General features: G+C 48.4%; 1 protein-coding gene across 1 annotated transcript in view; it reads left to right on the forward strand.

Annotated features, from left to right (window-relative positions):
- Positions 1–23,031, forward strand: part of MAPKAPK2 (MAPK activated protein kinase 2) — a 209,888-nt gene that overhangs the window by 125,465 nt on the left and 61,392 nt on the right. The window contains exons 5-6 of the mRNA XM_063955175.1: positions 8,900–9,026; positions 22,066–22,141. Coding sequence (XP_063811245.1) covers positions 8,900–9,026; positions 22,066–22,141 — 203 coding nt within the window. The remainder of the gene's footprint in view (positions 1–8,899; positions 9,027–22,065; positions 22,142–23,031) is intronic.

Consider the following 23,031-nt stretch of genomic DNA (forward strand, 5'->3'; position numbering starts at 1 on the left):
GAGGTTGGGGGGCAGTCACACAGGGAAGAAACTTCCAAGGACTATGGACAAGTCAGGAGACTTCCCTACACATAAATATTCTGGAACTAAGGGCCATTTACAATGCCCTAAGTCAGGCAAGACCCCTGCTTCAACACCGGCCAGTGCTGATCCAGTCAGACAACATCACGGCGGTCGCCCATGTAAACCGTCAGGGCGGCACAAGAAGCAGGATGGCGATGGCAGAAGCCACAAGGATTCTCCGATGGGCGGAAAATCATGTGGTAGCACTGTCAGCAATGTTCATTCCGGGAGTGGACAACTGGGAAGCAGACTGCCTCAGCAGGCACGACCTCCACCCGGGAGAGTGGGGACTTCATCCAGAAGTCTTCCAAATGATTGTACACCGTTGGGAAAGGCCACAGGTGGACATGATGGCGTCCCGCCTCAACAAAAAGTTAAAAAGATATTGCGCCAGGTCAAGGGACCCTCAGGCGATAGCTGTGGACGCTCTAGTGACACCGTGGGTGTACCAGTCGGTTTATGTGTTCCCTCCTCTGCCTCTCATACCCAAGGTACTGAGAATAATAAGGAGGAGAGGAGTAAGAACTATACTTGTGGTGCCGGATTGGCCAAGAAGAGCTTGGTACCCAGAACTTCAAGAAATGATCTCAGAGGACCCATGGCCTCTGCCGCTCAGACAGGACCTGCTGCTGCAGGGACCCTGTCTATTCCAAGACTTACCGCGGCTGCGTTTGACGGCATGGCGGTTGAACGCCGGATCCTGAAGGAAAAGGGCATTCCGGAGGAAGTCATCCCTACGCTAATTAAAGCTAGGAAGGAGGTGACCGCAAACCATTATCACCGCATATGGCGAAAATATGTTGCGTGGTGCGAGGCCAGAAGGGCCCCAACGGAGGAATTTCAGCTGGGTCGATTTCTGCACTTCCTACAGTCAGGGGTGTCTATGGGCCTAAAATTGGGTTCCATTAAGGTCCAGATTTCGGCTCTGTCGATTTTCTTCCAAAAAGAACTGGCTTCACTGCCTGAAGTTCAGACGTTTGTTAAAGGAGTGCTGCATATTCAGCCCCCTTTTGTGCCTCCAGTGGCACCTTGGGATCTCAACGTGGTGTTGAATTTCCTAAAGTCACATTGGTTTGAGCCACTTAAAACCGTGGACCTAAAATATCTCACGTGGAAAGTGGTCATGCTGTTGGCCTTGGCTTCGGCCAGGCATGTGTCAGAATTGGCGGCTTTGTCATGTAAAAGCCCTTATCTGATTTTCCATATGGATAGGGCAGAATTGAGGACTCGTCCCCATTTTCTTCCTAAGGTGGTATCAGCTTTTCATTTGAACCAACCTATTGTGGTGCCTGCGGCTACTAAGGACTTGGAGGATTCCAAGTTACTGGACGTAGTCAGGGCCCTGAAAATCTGTTTCCAGGACGGCTGGAGTCAGGAAAACTGACTCGCTATTTATCCTGTATGCGCCCAACAAGCTGGGTGCTCCTGCTTCAAAGCAGTCTATTGCTCGCTGGATCTGTAGTATGATTCAACTTGCACATTCTGCGGCTGGACTGCCGCATCCTAAATCTGTAAAAGCCCATTCCACGAGGAAAGTGGGCTCTTCTTGGGCGGCTGCCCGAGGGGTCTCGGCTTTACAACTTTGCCGAGCTGCTACTTGGTCGGGTTCAAACACGTTTGCTAAATTCTACAAGTTTGATACCCTGGCTGAGGAGGACCTTGAGTTTGCTCATTCGGTGCTGCAGAGTCATCCACACTCTCCCGCCCGTTTGGGAGCTTTGGTATAATCCCCATGGTCCTTACGGAGTTCCCAGCATCCACTAGGACATCAGAGAAAATAAGATTTTACTCACCGGTAAATTTCTCGTAGTCCGTAGTGGATGCTGGGCGCCCATCCCAAGTGCGGATTGTCTGCAATACTTGTATATAGTTATTGCCTAACTAAAGGGATATTGTTATGAGCTATCTGTTCGTGAGGCTCAGTTGTTATTCATACTGTTAACTGGGTATATTATCACGAGTTGTACGGTGTGATTGGTGTGGCTGGTATGAGTCTTACCCGGGATTCCAAAATCCTTTCCTTAGTGTGTCGGCTCTTCCGGGCACAGTTTCCTAACTGAGGTCTGGAGGAGGGTCATAGAGGGAGGAGCCAGTGCACACCAGGTAGTCCTAAATCTTTCTTAGTTGTGCCCAGTCTCCTGCGGAGCCGCTATTCCCCATGGTCCTTACGAAGTTTCCAGCATCCACTACGGACTACGAGAAATAGATTTACCGGTGAGTAAAATCTTATTTTCTCGTAGTCCGTAGTGGATGCTGGGCGCCCGTCCCAAGTGCGGACTTCTTCTGCAATGCTTGTATATGGTTATTGCTTACATAAGGGTTATGTTATGGTTGCATCAGGTTGGTCTACTGCTCTGTTGTTGTTCATACTGTTAACTGGGTAAGTTTATCACGAGTTATACGGTGTGATTGGTGTGGCTGGTATGAGTCTTACCCTGGATTCCAAAATCCTTTCCTTGTACTGTCAGCTCTTCCGGGCACAGTTTCCTTAACTGAGGTCTGGAGGAGGGACATAGAGGGAGGAGCCAGTGCACATCAGTAGTCCTAATTCTTTCTTAGAGTGCCCTGTCTCCTGCGGAGCCCGTCTATTCCCCATGGTCCTTACGGAGTCCCCAGCATCCACTACGGACTACGAGAAATAGATTTACCGATAAGTAAAATTTTATTTCTCTAACGTCCTAAGTGGATGCTGGGGACTCCGTAAGGACCATGGGGAATAGCGGCTCCGCAGGAGACTGGGCACATCTAAAGAAAGCTTTAGGACTATCTGGTGTGCACTGGCTCCTCCCCCTATGACCCTCCTCCAAGCCTCAGTTAGATCTCTGTGCCCGAACGAGAAGGGTGCACACTAGGGGCTCTCCTGAGCTTCTTAGTGAAAGTTTTAGTTTAGGTTTTTTATTTTCAGTGAGACCTGCTGGCAACAGGCTCACTGCATCGAGGGACTAAGGGGAGAAGAAGCGAACTCACCTGTGTGCAGAGTGGATTGGGCTTCTTAGGCTACTGGACATTAGCTCCAGAGGGACGATCACAGGCCCAGCTTGGATGGGTCCCAGAGCCGCGCCGCCGGCCCCCTTACAGAGCCAGAAGGCAGAAGAGGTCCGGAAAATCGGCGGCAGAAGACGTCCTGTCTTCAACAAGGTAGCGCACAGCACTGCAGCTGTGCGCCATTGCTCTCAGCACACTTCACACTTCGGTCACTGAGGGTGCAGGGCGCTGGGGGGGGGCGCCCTGAGACGCAAAAAAAACACCTTGGATGGCAAAAGAAATGCATCACATATAGCTCCTGGGCTATATGGATGCATTTAACCCCTGCCAGAATACATAGAAAAACGGGTGATAGGCTCCGCCCCCTTATCGGCGGCCTTATCTCCTCAGCACACTGGCGCCATTTTCCCTCACAGCTCCGTTGGAGGGAAGCTCCCTGGCTCTCCCCTGCAGTCACTACACTACAGAAAGGGTTAAAAAAGAGAGGGGGGCACTAATTAGGCGCAGTATTAACTATACAGCAGCTATAAGGGGAAAAACACTTATATAAGGTTATCCCTGTGTATATATATAGCGCTCTGGTGTGTGCTGGCAAACTCTCCCTCTGTCTCCCCAAAGGGCTAGTGGGGTCCTGTCCTCTATCAGAGCATTCCCTGTGTGTGTGCTGTATGTCGGTACTTTTGTGTCGACATGTATGAGGAGAAAAATGATGTGGAGACGGAGCAGATTGCCTGTAATAGTGATGTCACCCCCTAGGGGGTCGACACCTGAGTGGATGAACTGTTGGAAGGAATTACGTGACAGTGTCAGCTCTGTATAAAAGACAGTGGTTGACATGAGACAGCCGGCTACTCAGCTTGTGCCTGTCCAGACGTCTCATAGGCCGTCAGGGGCTCTAAAGCGCCCGTTACCTCAGATGGCAGATATAGACGCCGACACGGATACTGACTCCAGTGTCGACGGTGAAGAGACAAATGTGACTTCCAGTAGGGCCACACGTTACATGATTGAGGCAATGAAAAATGTTTTACACATTTCTGATAATACGAGTACCACCAAAAAGGGGTATTATGTTCGGTGAGGAAAAACTACCTGTAGTTTTCCTGAATCTGAGAAATTAAATGAGGTGTGTGATGATGCGTGGGTTTCCCCTGATAACAACTGATAATTTCTAAAATGTTATTGGCATTATATCCTTTCCCGCCAGAGGTTAGGGTGCGTTGGGAAACACCCCCTAGGGTGGATAAAGCGCTCACACGCTTGTAAGGGCTCTACCTTCGCCTGAGATGGCCGCCCTTAAGGATCCTGCTGATAGAAAGCAGGAGGGTATCCTAAAAGGTATTTACACACATACTGGTGTTATACTGCGACCAGCAATCGCCTCAGCCTGGATGTGCAGTGCTGGGTTGGCGTGGTCGGATTCCCTGACTGAAAATATTGATACCCTAGATAGGGACAGTATATTTTTGCCTATAGAGCATTTAAAAGATGCATTTCTATATATGCGTGATGCACAGCGGAATATTTGCCGACTGGCATCAAGTCTAAGTGCGTTGTCCATTTCTACCAGTAGAGGGTTATGGACACGTCAGTGGTCAGGTGATGCGTATTCCAAACGGCATTTGGAAGTATTGCTTTATTAAGGGGAGGAGTTATTTGGGGTCGGTCTTTCAGACCTGGTGGCCACGGCAACAGCTGGGAATTCCACGTTTGTACCCCAGGTCGCCTCTCAACATGAGAAGACGCCGTATTATCAGGCGCAGTCTTTTCGTGGACAAGCGGGCAAAAGGTTCCTCATTTCTGCCCCGTGACAGAGGGAGAGGAAAAAGGCTGCAGAAATCAGCCAGTTCCCAGGAACAGAAACCCTCTCCCGCCTCTGCCAAGCCCTCAGTATACGCTGGGGCTTTACAAGCAGAATCAGGCACGGTGGGGGGCCCGTCTCAATGAATTTCAGCGCGCAGTGGGCTCACTCGCAAGTAGACCCCTGGATCCTTCAGGTGATATCTCAGGGGTACAAATTAGAATTCGAGACGTCTCCCCCTCGCCGTTTCCTAAAGTCGGCTTTACCGATGTCTCCTTCTGACAGGGAGACAGTTTTGGAAGCCATTCACAAGCTGTATTCCCAGCAGGTGATAATCAAGATACCCCTCCTGCAACAGGGAACGGGGTATTATTCCACACTGTTGTGGTACCGAAGCCGGACGGCTCGGTGAGACCGATTCTAAATCTAAAATCTTTGAACACTTACATACAGAGGTTCAAATTCAAGATTGAGTCACTCAGAGCAGTGATTGCGAACCTGGAAGAAGGGGACTACATGATTTCTCGGGACATCAAGGATGCTTACCTTCATGTAAAAATGTACCCTTCTCACCAAGGGTACCTCAGGTTTATGGTACAGAACTGTCACTATCAGTTCAGACGCTGCCGTATGGATGGTCCACGGCACCCCGGGTCTTTACCAAGGTAATGGCCGAAATGATGATATTCCTTCGAAGGAAGGGAATTTTAGTTATCCCTTACTTGGACAATTCCCTGATAAGGGTAAGATCCAGGGAACAGTTGGAGGTCGGTGTAGCACTATCTCAGGTAGTGTTGCGGCAGCACGATTGGATTCTCAATATTCCAAAATCGCACCTGGTTCCGACGACGTGTCTTCTGTTCCTAGGGATGATCCTGGACACAGTCCAGAAAAAGGTGTTTCTCCCGGAGGAGAAAGCCAGGGAGTTATCCGAGCTAGTCAGGAACCTCCTAAAACCGAGCCAAGTCTCAGTGCATCAATGCACAAGGGTTCTGGGTAAAATGGTGGCTTCCTACGAAGCAATCCCATTCGGCAGATTCCACGCAAGAACTTTCCAGTGGGACCTGCTGGACAAATGGTCCGGGTCGCATCTTCAGATGCATCAGCGGATAACCCTGTCACCAAGGACAAGGGTGTCCCTCCTGTGGTGGTTGCAGAGTGCTCATCTTCTAGAGGGCCGCAGATTAGGCATTCAGGACTGGGTCCTGGTGACCACGGATACCAGCCTGCGAGGCTGGGGAGCAGTCACACAGGGAAGGAATATCCAGGACTTATGGTCAAGCCTGGAGACATCACTTCACATAAATATCCTGAAGCTAAGGGACATTTACAATGCTCTAAGCTTAGCAAGACCTCTGCTTCAAGGTCAGCCGGTGTTGATCCAGTCGAACAACATCACGGCAGTCACCCACGTAAACAGACAGGGTGGCACAAGAAGCAGGAGGGCAATGGCAGAAGCTGCAAGGATTCTTCGCTGGGCGGAAAATCATGTGATAGCACTGTCAGCAGTATTCATTCCGGGAGTGGACAACTGGGAAGCAGACTTCCTCAACACGACCTCCACCCGGGAGAGTGGGGACTTCACCCAGAAGTCTTCCACATGATTAAAAACTCGACAGGTATTGCGCCAGGTCCAGGGACCCTCAGGCAATAAGCTGTAGACGCTCTGGTAACACCGTGGGTGTACCAGTCAGGGTATGTGTTCCCTCCTCTGCCTCTCATACCCAAGGTACTGAGATTGATAAGATGGAGAGGAGTAAGCACTATATTCGTGGTTCCGGATTGGCCAAGAAGGACTTGGTAACCGGAACTTCAAGAGATGCTCACGGAGGATCCGTGGCCTCTACCTCTAAGAAGGGACCTGCTCCAGCAAGGACCCTGTCTGTTCCAAGACTTACCGCGGCTGCGTTTGACGGCATGGCGGTTGAACGCCGGATCCTGAAGGAAAAAAGGCATTCCGGATGAAGTCATCCCTATCCTGATCAAAGCCAGGGAGGATGTAACCGCAAAAACATTATCACCGCAATTGGCGAAAATATGTTGCGTGGTGCGAGGCCAGTAAGGCCCGACGGAGGAAATTCAACTGGGTCGATTCCTACATTTCCTGCAAACAGGAGTGTCTATGGGCCTGAAATTGGGGTCCATTAAGGTTCAAATTTCGGCCCTGTCAATTTTCTTCCAAAAAGAACTAGCTTCAGTCCCTGAAGTTCAGACGTTTGTAAAAGGGGTACTGCATATACAGCCTCCTTTTTGTGCCTCCAGTGGCACTTTGGGATCTCAATGTAGTTTTGGGTTCCAAAAGTCACATTGGTTTGAACCACTTAAATCTGTGGAGTTAAAATATCTCACATGAAAAGTGGTCATGCTGTTGGCCCTGGCCTGGGCCAGGCGCGTGTCAGAATTGGCGGCTTTATCCTGAAAAAGCCCTTATCTGATTTTCCATTCGGACAGGGCGGAATTGAGGACTCGTCCTCAGTTTCTCCCCAAGGTGGTTTCAGCGTTTCACCTGAACCAACCTATTTGTGGTGCCTGCGGCTACTAGGGACTTGGAGGCCTCCAAGTAGCTAGACGTTGTCAGGGCCCTGAAAATATGTTTCCAGGACGGCTGGAGTCAGGAAATCTGACTCGCTGTTTATCCTGTATGCACCCAACAAGATGGCCTGCCACAGCCAAAAATCTGTAAATGCCCACTCCACAAGGAAGGTGGGCTCATCTTGGGCGGCTGCCCGAGGGGTCTCGGCTTTACAACTTTGCCGAGCAGCTACTTAGTCAGGAGCAAATACGTTTGTAAAATTCTACAAAATTGATATCCTGGCTGAGGAGGACCTGGAGTTCTCTCATTTGGTGCTGCAGAGTCATCCGCACTCTCCCGCCCGTTTGGGAGCTTTGGTATAATCCCCATGGTCCTTACGGAGTCCCCAGCATCCACTTAGGACGTTAGAGAAAATAAGAATTTACTTACCGATAATTCTATTTCTCATAGTCCGTAGTGGATGCTGGGCGCCCATCCCAAGTGCGGATTGTCTGCAATACTTGTACATAGTTATTGTTACAAAAATCGGGTTATTATTGTTGTGAACCATCTTTCAGAGGCTCCTCTGTTATCATGCTATTAACTGGGTTCAGATCACAGGTTATACGGTGTGGCTGGTATGAGTCTTACCCGGGATTCAAAATCCTTCCTTATTGTGTACGCTCGTCCGGGCACAGTATCCTAACTGAGGCTTGGAGGAGGGTCATAGGGGGAGGAGCCAGTGCACACCAGATAGTCCTAAAGCTTTCTTTAGATGTGCCCAGTCTCCTGCGGAGCCGCTATTCCCCATGGTCCTTACGGAGTCCCCAGCATCCACTACGGACTATGAGAAATAGAATTATCGGTAAGTAAATTCTTATTTTTTTGTGTGTCTAAAATGTATCTTAGTCACAATGCAATGTGACTAGGATGCACGAGGAGTCTGTGCTAATTAGTTTGATACATGACCCTTGTATGTTGTGTGTGACTGAGACTATACGGAGCAGAACGGAACTTGAATTGGAAAAGTGCTGCGGCTGCTACATTGTGGCACTTTGTGTACAGATTCAGAGACTCGCATGGAGATGTACTAAGCAGTAAACAGTGGAGAAGTAAGCCAATGGAAAAGTTGCCCATGGCAACCAATTGGCTGCTCTGTATAATTTTATAGTATGCAAATTATAAATGCTACCTCAATACTGGTTGGTTGCCATGGGTAACTTCTTCACTGGCTCATTGCTCCACTCTTCACTGCTCCCCCCAGTCTTACACGTTTAAGTGTCATGTATCAAATTAATCCGCACAGTCTCCTCGTGTGTCCTCATCGCATTCCTTTGTGATTAAGACACATTCTCAGCAAAAGACGCCTGACACTGGAAGATTCTCATACAACCTGGCGTGCCAAGAGTGGCTGTTTGGTATGACTGCAGCAAAGATGTATTCGGACACATCTGTACATTTAGCCTTTATGTATGTTTACATGGTAATAGCCAGTATGCTGATGGTAATAGTTATTCTTGGCTTGTTTCCTATTGCAGCCTGAAAATCTTCTATACACGTCAAAGAGACCAAACTCCGTGCTAAAGCTCACAGATTTTGGCTTTGCCAAAGAAACCACTACACACAACTCTTTGGCCACACCCTGTTACACACCTTACTATGTGGGTGAGTATTTTTGTCGACATAAAATTGAGTTGTTAAACCTGCATTACTATGGATTATGACATACATTAGCTTATTTATTATGAAAATGATAGTGCAAGCAGATAGAGAAGAAACATATTTCTGGGGCATCTTCATCAACAATGGCAATTTAGCCCCCATAATTTCCTATTGCGGGACTGGGGACAATGTTGCAAAAATCACAAGCAGCGACAAGGCTCAGAAATTGTAATAAGTAAAGTGTTTGTTTTTGCGATCACTTCCGCCTTTAGACCTGGCATTGTTGCTGCAATTGCTATGGCGGAATGGATACGACAACTCCTATTCAAATCTCATCTTAATTTGACTTTTTCAAGTCGAATTAAGATGAGGGACGCAGAGGAGGAGAGGGGGGGGGGGGGTGGCGAGCCACGGGGAGACCAGCGGGGGACAGCCGCCGGCAGCCAGAGGAGATCAGCGCTACAGATGGATGTCACACAGCTGCCCGACCTCACGGCAGTGTCCACCCGGCTCCAGCAAGCTTGCTGGAGCCGGGTGGACGCTGCCGTGAGCGCCGCGGGTGTGTGTCATCCTGCTGCAGCACTACTGTAGCGCTGATCTCCTATGGCTGCCCGCGGCAGTCCCCCGTCTTCCTGCGGCTCCCCTCTCCTCCTCTGGGTCCGCATCTCAGTCCGACTTCTTTTCGATCATCTCAGTCAGACATCAAAAGGGGCCAAAACCCGACACAAGCACGTGGATCTGCAGCTATTCCACTGATCCACGTGCTTTTCGACAAGTTGAATTTTTCAACTTGTCGAAAATACTGAATAGGTTGGAAGCCCTTCCGACCTAAAAAAAAAAAAAAAGGTAGAAAACTGCCGTCTTTTCGACAGACGGCAGTTTTCGACTTCAATTGAATGTACCCCATAGGCTACAGTGGCTAACACCATTTAAAGATGACATTTGTTATCTGGGGCAACACCTGAGCATGGTACTGTAATTTGGCAGCCCCCATAGAAATCTATGGTGGCTGCTGTTGCAGTCAAAAACAGAGGGAGCGTAGCAGAAATCTGAAGCTATGGTCTACCCATCTTAGATTTTGGGGAAACCTAATTTCTCGAACGTCCTAGAGCAGAGGTTCTCAAACTCGGTCCTCGGGAGCCCACACAGTGCATGTTTTGCAGGTCTCCTCACAGAATCGCAAGTGAAATAATTAGCTCCACCTGTGGACCTTTTAAAATGTGTCAGTGAGTTATTAATACACCTGTGCACCTGCTGGCTTACCTGCAAAACATGCACTGTGTGGGCTCCCGAGGACAGAGTTTGAGAACCTCTGTCCTAGAGGATGCTGGGGACTCCGTAAGGACCATGGGGATAGACGGGCTCCGCAGGAGACATGGGCACTTTAAGAAAGAATTTAGTTCCTGGTGTGCACTGGCTCCTCCCTCTATGCCCCTCCTCCAGACCTCAGTTTGATACTGTGCCCAGAGGAGCTGGGTGCTTTTCAGTGAGCTCTCCTGAGTTTACTGATGGAAAGTATTTTGTTAGGTTTTTTATTTTCAGGGAGCTCTGCTGGCAACAGACTCCCTGCATCGAGGGACTGAGAGGAGAGAAGCAGCCCTACTCTCTGAAGCTAGATCCTGCTTCTTAGGCTACTGGACACCATTAGCTCCAGAGGGATTGGTACGCAGGATCTCACCCTCACCGTCCGTCCCAGAGCCGCGCCGCCGTCCCCCTCGCAGAGCCGGAAGATAGAAGCCAGGTGAGTATGAGAAGAAAAGAAGACTTCACAGGCGGCAGAAGACTTCATGTTCTTCACTAGAGGTAACGCACAGCACTGCAGCTGTGCGCCATTGCTCCACACACCTCACATACTCCGGTCACTGTAAGGGCGCAGGGGGGGGGGGGGGCGCCCTGGGCAGCATTTGGGACCTCATGTTGGCAAAAGTACACATATATACAGCTGGGCACTGTATATATGTATGAGCCCCCGCCAAAATTACTGTATAAGCGGGACAGAAGCCCGCCGTCGAGGGGGCGGGGCTTCTCCCTCAGCACTCACCAGCGCCATTTTTTCTCCACAGCACCGCTGAGAGGAAGCTCCCCGGACTCTCCCCTGCTGATACACGGTAGAAGAGGGTTGAAAAGAGAGGGGGGGGGGGGGGGGGGGCAGATAATTAGGCGCAAAAAACTATACATACAGCAGCTGCTGGGTTAACATTAAGTTACTGTGTTATTCCTGGGATATTATAGCGCTGGGGTGTGTGCTGGCATACTCTCTCTCTGTCTCTCCAAAGGGCCTCGTGGGGGAACTGTCTTCAGAAAGGACATTCCCTGTGTGTGTATGGTGTGTCGGTACGCTTGTGTCGACATGTCTGATGAGGAAGGCTATGTGGGAGAGGAGCGGGAGCAAATGAATGTGGTGTCTCCGCCGACGGCGCCGACACCTGATTGGATGGATATGTGGAAGGTTTTAAATGATAATGCTAATTCCTTGCATAAAAGATTTGACAAGGCTGATGCATTGGTACAGTCAGGGTCTCAACCCGTGCCTGACCCTCTGTCGCAGGGACCGTCGGGGTCTCATAAGCGCCCACTATCCCAAATTGTTGACACAGATACCGACATGGATTCTGACTGCAGTGTCGATTACGATGATGCAAAGTTACAGCCAAAATTGGCTAAATCCCTTCGATATATGATTATAGCGATAAAGGATGTTTTGCACATCACAGAGGAAACCCCTGTCCCTGACACGAGGGTGTATATGTATAAGGGAAAGAAGCCTGAGGTAACTTTTCCCCCCTCACACGAACTGAATGAGTTATGTGAAAAAGCTTGGGAATCTCCAGATAAGAAAATGCAGATTTCCAAACGGATTCTTATGGCGTATCCTTTCCCGTCAACGGATAGGCTACGATGGGAATCCTCCCCTAGGGTGGACAAAGCTTTAACACGCTTATCCAAAAAGGTAGCCCTGCCGTCCCAGGATACGGCTACCCTCAAAGATGCTACTGATCGCAAACAGGAGGTTACCCTGAAGTCCATTTATACACATTCGGGTACCTTACTAAGACCGGCAATTGCGTCGGCCTGGGTGTGTAGTGCTGTAGCGGCATGGACGGATACCTTATCTGAGGAATTGGATACCCTAGATAAGGATACTGTATTATTGACCCTGGGGAATATAAAAGACGCTGTCCTTTATATGAGAGATGCTCAAAGAGACATTAGTCTACTGGGTTCTAGAATAAACGCTATGTCGATTTCTGCCAGAAGGGTCCTATTGACTCTGCAATGGACAGGTGATGCCGACTCAAAAAGGCATATGGAGGTTTTACCTTACAGGGGTGAGGAATTGTTCGGGGAAGGTCTCTCGGACCTGGTCTCCACAGCTACAGCTGGAAAGTCAAATTTTTTGCCTTATGTTCCCTCACAGCCTAAGAGAGCACCACATTATCAAATGCAGTCCTTTCGTTCACAAAGAAACAAGAAAGTCCGAGGTGCGTCCTTTCTTGCCAGAGGTAGGGGCAGAGGAAAGAAGCTGCACAACGCAGCTAGTTCCCAGGAACAGAAGTCCTCACCGGCCTCTACAAAATCCACCGCATGACGCTGGAGCTCCACTGGCGGAGCCGGGCCCTGTGGGGGCACGTCTTCGGAATTTCAGCCACATGTGGGTTCACTCCCAGGTGGATCCTTGGGCAATAGAAATTGTGTCTCAGGGTTACAAGCTGGAATTCAAAGAGGTGCCTCCTCGCCGGTATTTCAAATCGGCCCTACCATCTTCCCCCCAAGAGAGTGAAATAGTGTTAAACGCAATACAAAAATTGTATCTTCAGCAGGTGGTGGTCAAGGTTCCCCTCCTTCAACAGGGAAGGGGTTATTATTCGACCATGTTTGTAGTCCCGAAACCGGACGGTTCGGTCAGACCCATATTGAATTTAAAATCTCTGAACCTATACTTGAAAAGGTTCAAGTTCAAGATGGAATCGCTAAGAGCGGTCATCGCAAGCCTGGAAGGGGGGGATTTTATGGTGTCACTGGACATAAAGGATGCATACCTTTATGTCCCCATTTATCCACCTCATCAGGCGTACCTCAGATTTGTGGTACAGGATTGTCATTACCAATTTCAGACATTGCCGTTTGGTCTCTCAACGGCCCCGAGGATTTTCACCAAGGTTTTGGCGGAAATGATGGTGCTCCTGCGGAAGCAAGGTGTCACAATTATCCCGTACTTGGACGATCTCCTCATAAAAGCGAGATCAAGAGAGCAGTTGCTGAACAGCGTATCTCTTTCACTGAGTGTGTTACAGCAACACTGCTGGATTCTCAATATTCCAAAGTCGCAGTTGGTTCCTACGACTCGTCTGCCCTTCTTGGGCATGATTCTGGGCACGGACCAGAAGAGGGTTTATCTCCCGATAGAGAAGGCCCAGGAACTCATGACTCTGGTCAAGAACCTATTGAAACCAAAACAGGTGTCAGTGCATCATTGCACTCGAGTCCTGAGAAAGATGGTGGCGTCATACGAGCCCATTCCCTTCGGCAGGTTCCATGCGAGGACTTTCCAATGGGACCTACTGGACAAGTGGTCCGGGTCACATCTTCAGATGCATCGGTTGATCACCCTGTCCCCCAGGGCCAGGGTGTCACTACTGTGGTGGCTGCAGAGTGCTCACCTTCTCGAGGGCTGCAGATTCGGCATTCAGGACTGGATCCTGGTGACCACGGACGCAAGCCTCCGAGGTTGGGGAGCAGTCACACAGGGAAGAAATTTCCAGGGTCTTTCATCAAGTCAAGAGACTTGTCTTCACATCAACATCCTGGAGCTAAGGGCCATATACAATGCCCTACGTCAAGCGGCGACCTTACTTAGCGACCGACCAGTTCTGATCCAGTCAGACAACATCACCGCAGTGGCTCATGTAAACCGCCAAGGCGGAACAAGGAGCAGAGTGGCAATGGCAGAAGCCACCAGAATTCTTCGCTGGGCGGAGAATCATGTAAGCACACTGTCAGCAGTGTTCATTCCGGGAGTGGACAACTGGGAAGCAGACTTCCTCAGCAGACACGACCTACACCCGGGAGAGTGGGGATTTCATCCAGAAGTCTTCGCACAGATTGTGAGTCAGTGGGAACTGCCACAGGTAGACCTGATGGCGTCCCGCCTCAACAAAAAGCTACAGAGGTATTGCGCCAGGTCAAGAGACCCTCAGGCAGTAGCGGTAGACGCCCTAGTGACACCGTGGGTGTTCCGGTCAGTCTATGTATTTCCTCCTCTTCCTCTCATACCAAAGGTGTTGAGGATAATAAGAATAAAAGGAGTGAGAACAATCCTCATTGTTCCAGATTGGCCACGATGGACCTGGTATCCAGATCTGCATGAACTGCTCACAGAAGATCCGTGGCCTCTTCCTCTAAGACAGGACCTGTTGCAACAGGGACCCTGTCTGTTCCAAGACTTACCGCGGTTGCGTTTGACGGCAGGGCGGTTGAACGCCGGATCCTAGCAGAAAAAGGCATTCCGGTTGAGGTTATCCCTACGCTGATAAAGGCTAGGAAGGAAGTAACAGCAAAACATTATCACCGTATATGGCGAAAATATGTTTCTTGGTGTGAGACCAAGAATGCTCCTACGGAAGAATTCCATCTGGGTCGTTTCCTTCACTTCCTACAAACTGGAGTGAATTTGGGCCTTAAATTAGGTTCCACTAAGGTCCAGATTTCGGCCCTATCCATTTTCTTTCAAAAAGAATTGGCTTCTCTCCCAGAAGTTCAGACTTTTGTAAAGGGAGTGCTGCATATTCAGCCTCCTTTTGTGTGGCACCTTGGGATCTAAACGTGGTGTTAAGTTTCCTAAAGTCACACTGGTTTGAACCACTTAAAACGGTGGAGTTGAAATATCTCACGTGGAAAGTGGTCATGTTATTAGCCTTGGCTTCGGCTAGGCGAGTGTCTGAATTAGCGGCTTTGTCACATAAAAGCCCCTGTTTGGTTTTCCATATGGATAGAGCAGAATTGCGGACCCGTTCGCAATTTCTGCTAAAAGTGGTTTCATCTTTTCATATGAACCAAACTATTGTGGTGCCTGTGGCTACACGTGACTTGGAGGATTCCGAGTTACTTGATGTGGTCAGGGCTTTGAAAATTTACGTAGCTAGAACGGCTAGAGAATCGGGAAAACTGAAGCGCTGTTTGTCCTGTATGCATCCAACAATACTGGTGCCCCTGCTTCAAAGCAAACTATTGCTCGCTGGATTTGTAACACGATTCAGCAAGCGCATTCTACGGCTGGTTTGCCGTTACCAAAATCGGTCAAGGCCCATTCCACTAGGAAGGTGGGCTCTTCTTGGGCGGCTGCCCGGGGGGTCTCGGCACCACAGCTGTGTCGAGCTGCTACTTGGTCGGGTTCAAACACTTTTGCAAAATTCTACAAGTTTGATACCCTGGCTGAGGAGGACCTCATGTTTGCTCAATCGGTGCTGCAGAGTCATCCGCACTCTCCCGCCCGTTTGGGAGCTTTGGTATAATCCCCATGGTCCTTACGGAGTCCCCAGCATCCTCTAGGACGTTAGAGAAAATAAGATTTTACTTACCGGTAAATCTATTTCTCGTAGTCCGTAGAGGATGCTGGGCGCCCGTCCCAAGTGCGGACTTCTTCTGCAATACTTGTATATAGTTATTGCTTCAATAAGGGTTATGTTATAGTTGCATCAGTCTTGAACTGATGATATGTTGTTTTCATACTGTTAACTGGGTAGTTATCACAAGTTATACGGTGTGATTGGTGTGGCTGGTATGAATCTTGCCCTTGGATTAACAAAATCCTTTCCTCGTACTGTCCATCTCCTCTGGGCACAGTTTCTCTAACTGAGGTCTGGAGGAGGGGCATAGAGGGAGGAGCCAGTGCACACCAGGAACTAAATTCTTTCTTAAAGTGCCCATGTCTCCTGCGGAGCCCGTCTATTCCCCATGGTCCTTACGGAGTCCCCAGCATCCACTACGGACTACGAGAAATAGATTTACCGGTAAGTAAAATCTTATTTTATTGCTGGAGTCTTCTGAAAATGGCTGTTTGGGAATATTTCCTGAAACTGTTAATAAATAGACTCCTTTTATAGTTGATGCTCTTAAGAATGGTATGTGTTATAACTGTATTCTGTTTGGTTTTACTGAGGCTGTCCAAGACTATTTCTCTTACGTCCTAGAGGACACTGGGGTTCCATTTAGTACCATGCTGTATAGATGGGTCCACTAGGAGCCATGGGCACTTTAAGAATTTGATAGTGTGGGCTGGCTCCTCCCTCTATGCCCCTCCTACCAGACTCGGTTTAGAAGATGTGCCCGGAGGAGCCAGTCACTCTTATTGTTGTTTTCAGGCAGGACTGGATGGCACCAGTCTGCCTGCTTTGTGGGACTTTGGGAGGCTGGGCTGTTCCCCACCCCTTAAGTATTAATGGTTCCGTTCTCCGCTGACAGGACACTAGCTCCTGAGGGAACTATTCGCAAGCCCCACCACGGCGAGCGTACATTCCCACAGCACGCCGCCACCCCTAACGGAGCCAGAAGAAAGAAGAGTGGTGAGTACTAAGCCGGCGTCCCGGCTAGCGGATCGCTGCTTATTATGGCGGCATGAAGGTACGGAGACGCACGGCTTCTCACCGGGGTGGATTGCGTCTCCAGACTCTGTACACAACTACGTCTCAGTACACTGTACACAGTACCCAAACTGGGAAACACAGCCTTAAAACGGTTCTGCTCCATTTTAAGCACAAAAATTACCTCAGCCAGTATTAAAAAAAGCGGAAAGTCCGCATGCTATTGAAGGGGTGAGGCTTCACTATGAGAGGACCCAGTAGCTCACCAGCGCCATTTTCTCGCTGTAGTGGACACAGAGACTGACTGACAGGGCCGCCCAGCTCCTCCGGCGTGACTCCAGATTACCTCAGCAGTGCCAGGGGGTCATAGCAGGAGGGGAGCGATATTAGTGTACTAAGTCCCCAATCTGGGTACTTAGTCTGCGACCCGGCTAAGCTTGGCATTAGCGATAAGGGAGCTGTGGGCTGGCTACAACATACTGTGTCTCCCTGGAAGGGCTCTTTGTGGGTTAATTGTGCTTTTAACCTTTCCTGTGTGTGCTGGCACATTTACAGCATGTCCGGCAAAGAGTGTGTTTCATGTACGGTGGAGTGTTCTTCACCAGGGAGCTCACTATTATGTACTCAGTGCAGTGCACCTTCTCAGTCTAGCAGGGCTGAACCAGTGTGGTAGGATTCCATCAAACGAATGACTTCTAATATATCTAAAAAAAATTCCCACCATGAGAAAGAGACGCAGTACTTAAGACAGTCTGTGGATGAGATTATGAATTGAGACTCAGTCCCCAAACAAGCGTCTCAGTCCCCTGTCATTTTAAAAGCTTACTTTGGCACCTATCCTGCAGTCTGACTCTGACGCTGAGGAGTCAGACATGGAGGGTGGGGGGGAGCTGGATTCAGAAGGTGGGGACGCTGCTCTGTCAAAGGGAATTGAGGCTCTTATAGAAGCTATCAGAGATGTTCTGCAACTTCCTGATCAGAGGAGTGTGAGGAATCTTATTTTAATGTAAAAGAGAAATCCTTAGTCACTTTTCCTGTGTCAAAGGAACTAAATACCCTGTTTGAAGGACCGTGGGTTAATCCTGATAGGAAACTTTAAATCCCTAAAAGGTTGCTCTCATCTTTTCCTTTTCCTCCTGAGGATAGGAAAAAATGGGAAAATCCACCGATAGTGTGATCAGTGTCTAGGTCGTCACGGAAAATAGTATTACCTGTCATTGGTGCAGCCTCACTGACAAACACAGTTGATTGTAAAATTGAGACTACACTTAAATCCTTGTACGCAGCTGCTGGGGTGGCCCAAAGGCCCACTATAGCCTGTGCGTGGATTATTAAAGCCATTGCTAGGTGATTGGGTAACCTTATTGAGGGGTTGGATTCCTTACCTAGAGGTGAGATTGTTTTACTCCTGCAACATATACAGGACTCTGCAAACTTTTATGGTGGAAGCCATTAAAGAAGTGAGTTTGCTTAATGCACGCGCCTCGGCTATTGCAGTGTCGGCAAGGACTCCAGGAAAGGTGTGGAAGGCCTACCCTTCACAGGAGAGGCCTTATTTGGAGACGAACTAGACAAATGGATCTCCAAAGCTACTGTGGATAAGTCCACATATCTTCCTTCTGCAGCTCCCCCAACCAGGAAGACCTACTCAGGCCCTACTCTACAGTCCTTTCGGACTGCCAAGTTTAAGGGCAAAGCCAGAGGATCTTCTACAACCAACAGAGGCGCTAGAGGTAAACCAGCAACTGCCGGTGATCAGGAACAGAGCTCCAAGACTTCAGCATGATGGTGGACAGCGATGCCTGGAAGACTGGCAGGTGGCAGCCCGACTAAGGAATTTCAGTCACATCTGGAGAACATAATGCCAGGATTCTTGGGTCATAGATCTTATTTCCCAGGGTTACAGACTGGAGTTTCAGGAACTCCCACCTCATAAGATTCTTCAAATCAGGCTTACCAGTTTCATAGAAGGCAAGTATAACCTTACAGGTTGCCATTCAAAGACTGATACAAACGCGGGTCATTGTTCCAGTTCCACCTCATCTCCAAAACATGGGATATTATTCCAACTTGTTTGTGGTACCGAAAGTGGACCGTTCGTTAAGGCCGATTCTGAATCTCAATTCATTTAACCCGTACCTCAAATTCAAGGTGGAGTTTCTGAGAGCGGTGATCTCAGGTTTGGAGGAAGGGGAATTCCTAGTGTCTCTGGACATCAAGGATGCGTACCTTCACATTCCGATCTGGCCGCCCCACCAGACTTGAAGAAGAGAGATGCAGATGCCAGGCTTACCTACGGTTTGCACTACACCACTGTCACTACCAGTTCCAGGCCCTACCTTTTTTTGGTCTTTCCACGGCACCGAGGGTGTTCACCAAGGTGATGGCAGATATGATGTTTCTCCTTCACAGGCAGGGAGTGAATATAATTCCGTACCTGGATGATCTTTTGTTAAAGGCTCAGTCCAGGGAGAAGTGTTTGAACAGCATTGGCCTTACAACCAAACTACTCCGGGATCACAGCTGGATTCTGAATCTTCCGAAGTCTCACTTAGAGCCAACTTGGAGGCTCTCATTTCTGGGAAAGATACTGGACACAGAGTCGCAGAAGGATTTTCTTCCGATGGAAAAAGCATTGAAAATCCAGTCGATGGTCCGGGTTGTCCTGAAGCCAACCTGGATATCGATGCACCTGGACATTCGTCTTCTGGGGAAAATGGTGGCATCTTACAAGGCTCACCAGTACGGAAGGTTTCATGCAAGACCCTTCCAACTTGATCTGCTGGACAAATGGTCCAGATCGCGTCTTCACATGCATCAGAGGATCCGTCTGTCGCCAGAGTCCAGGATCTCCCTTCTGTGGTGGCTACAGACTTCTCACCTGCTCGAAGGCCGAAAATTCAGGATTCAAAATTCGATTCTGCTAACCACGGACACAAGCCTCAGGGGTTGGGGAGCAGTCACCCAAGGGGGGGCAGTTTCAAGGAAGATGGTCGAGTCAGGAAGTCGTCCTTCCAATCAACATTCTGGAACTCAGGGCCATATACAACGCCCTTCTGCAGGCTTCATATCTTCTTCAAGATCAGGCCATTCAGGTCCAGTCGGACAACATAAACCGACAGGGCGGAACGAAAAGCAGAGTAGCAGGTGTCAGAGGTGTCAAGAATTCTCCTCTGGGCAGAAAAACACGCTGTGGTGTTGTCAGCGGTCTTCATTCCGAGAGTGGACAACTGGGAAGCAGACTTCCTCAGCAGACATGACCTGCACCCAGGGGAGTGGGGCCTTCACCCGGAGGTGTTCAGGTGCTTGACAAGTCGATGGGGATGTCCACAAACCGGCATGATGGCCTCTCGTCTTGACAAGCAGCTCAAGCTGTATTGTTCCAGGTCGAGAGACCCACAGGCAGTGGCGGTGGACGCTCTGACGACTCCATGGGTCTATCATATCAGATGGTGTACATGTTTCCTCCACTTCCTCTGATCCCAAGAATTCTGAAAAGGGAAAAGGCTCAAGTAATTCTCATTGCTCCGGACTGGCCAAGAAGAGCCTGGTACGCGGACCTCCTGGGGATGCTCCTCGAAGATCCAAGGCCTCTACCTCTTCGCGAGGATCTTCTGCAACAGGGCCCGTTAGTCTACCAGGACTTACCACATGGAAGTTGAACGGCTGATTCTTGCCAAGAGAGGCATCCTTGACGGTCATCCCGCCTATGATCTAAGCCAGGAAGGGGGTAGCGTCTAAACATTACCACCGTATTTGGAAGAAATACGTTTCTTGGTGTGAGAGCAGAAACAATTCTGCGGTGGATTTTCATCTGGGACGTTTCCTGCTTTTTCTGCAGTCGGGTGTGGATGTGGGCCTACGTCTGGGCTCCATAAAAGTCCAGATTTCGGCCTTGTCCATTTTATTTCAGGAACAATTGGCTTCTCTTCCTGAGGTCCAGACGTTCTTGAAAGGTGTTCTGCAAATCCAACCTCCCTTTGTGCCTCCTACGGCACCTTGGGATCTTAATTTGTTGCTGCAGTTCCTCCAATTGGACTGGTTTGAACCGTTACAGGAGGTAGATGTTAAATATCTTACGTGGAAGACAGTCAAACTGTTTGCCTTGACTTCAGCAAGACGTGTGTTAGAACTAGGGGCATTGTCTCACAAGAGCCCCTACTTTTAATTTTCCATGAGGATAGAGCTGAACTAAGAACTTGTCAGCAATTCCTTCCTAATGTGGTGTCTGCGTTTCACATCAGCCAACCTATTGTGGTTCTGGCTGTTACGGACACCTCTGCTCCTTCAAAGTCTTTGCATGTTGTGAGGGCTTTGAAGGTGTATGTGAAGAGGACAGCTCGTCACAGGAAATCTGACTCGCTGTTCGTTCTCTATGATCTCAATAAAATTGGGTGTCCTGCTTCCAAGCAGTCCATTGCACGCTGGATCAGGCTCACTATTCAGAATGCTTATTCCACGGCAGGCTTGCTGGTTCCGAAATCTGTTCAGGCCCACTCTACTAGGAGGCCACACTATCAATTTCTTAAAGTGCCCATGGCTCCTAGTGGACCCATCTATACATAGTAACATCGTATCGAAGGTTGAAAAAAGACAATTGTCCATAGAGTTCAACCTATTTGTGGTCTCCTATGCACGATTATTTTGTAGAAAATTTTGACTGAAGTTGATGACTGCCGTTACGTTTTAACCCTCTTTTTTATAATAACCATAGTGCGTGACATGCCCCGTAACCCTGGATATCCTTATCCATTAGGAATTTATCTAACCCATTCTTAAAGGTATTGACTGAGTCCGCCATTACAACTCCCTAAGGCAGGGAATTCCAAACGCGTATCGTCCTTACCGTAAAAAAGCCTTTACGCCGTATTGTGCGGAATCTCCTCTCCTCTAACGTGAGCGAGTGTCCGCGAGTTCTCTGTGTTGATCTAACCAAAAACAAGATCTGTATACCCATGGTACTAATGTGGACCCCAGTATCCTCTGCGGACTACGAGAAAAGAATTTACCGGTAGGTAATTAAAATCCTTTTTTCTGAAGGCATGTTTAAAGCAAAGTATAGCATCACTGTAAGATCATATATCTGTAGTCACATTAAATAACATTTGTAAATCTTTATATTTAGTGATGCAAAATGTAGTTTTCAGGCAGACAGTAAGAGGAGTATTTACTAAAGTGCAGGTTATACAAGTGGAGATGTTGCCCATAGTAACCAATCATATTCTGCTTAGAATTTATCTAGCGCCTTCTAGAAGATAAAAGCTAGAATCTGATTGGTTGCTATGGGCAACATCTCCACTTCTGTAAACTGGCACTTTAGTAATTATATCCCTAAATGTTGGAAGAATATAATTACTGCCTTCCCTCTTTGCTGTTTAAGTGCATTTGCCCCACATTATTCCTGCTATTAGAAATTTTTATTTTATTAAGTCAGTATTGTAAGAATATCTGTTTTCTTCTAGCTCCCGAAGTTCTAGGCCCAGAAAAATATGACAAGTCATGTGATATGTGGTCACTTGGTGTCATCATGTATATTTTGTGAGTATACAAACTGTTTCCACACCATGTATGTGTTGTATACTATGTTTAGGACTATATTATGTTACTATTTGCCGCTGTTTAGTTTTGGTTTCCATATAATTTATTTAAAGCCCATTGTTGTGCAGCAAAGCTGGAGAATAAAAAGTCACCGATCTGGCTAGCTCAATGCTGCAGCATGACAAGTAGTATTTTAAAGTGTCATTATGGCTTTTTTTTCACCTAACACGGAGTTGTTTTCTTCCCAAAAGTGCATTAGCTAGAGAAGCGGAGATGTGTAGAGTTGTTGCCCATGGCAAATGATCAGCTGCTACTTATTACTTTATAGAATGCACTTGATAAATGCTATCTCAGTGCTGATTTGTTGCCATGGGCAACTTCTCCACTGGCTCACTTCTTTGCTCCTTTCATGGTTTTATGCATCTACCCCAGAGTTCCCTGTAGTCAATGCACTTTCCCTGTCTGAAAAGATGGGACCCGCCCAAATTATTATGACCAATCAGGTGATTTTATACAAACAGCTATTCCGCAGATAATACTGATGTAGGATGTCTGAATCTGAAGGGGAACGGAGAGATGAAGGTACGCACAAACTAGCGAAGTTTATCATGAAATAATTGCTAAACGCCCCAATAGGACTGATAATTTGGACGGTGCATGATTGCAAAACAGCTGTATAGGGCTCATTAGGGAAAAATGTTATACTTGATGTATCGCTACAGTATCTGTAGCGATATATCATGTCTACAATTTTGCCCATAAAAATCAAAATATGCCCTTCTCACTGCTTATGTGCAGGATACTACAGAGAACAGGATACAGTTATGTTACCAGCTGTCTGGATCCTGGCGGTCAGGATACAGACACTGGAATCCCGACACTGACTATGC

The sequence above is a fragment of the Pseudophryne corroboree genome, chromosome 2 (assembly GCF_028390025.1).
Source record: "Pseudophryne corroboree isolate aPseCor3 chromosome 2, aPseCor3.hap2, whole genome shotgun sequence".
In the NCBI taxonomy this organism is placed as follows: domain Eukaryota; kingdom Metazoa; phylum Chordata; class Amphibia; order Anura; family Myobatrachidae; genus Pseudophryne; species Pseudophryne corroboree.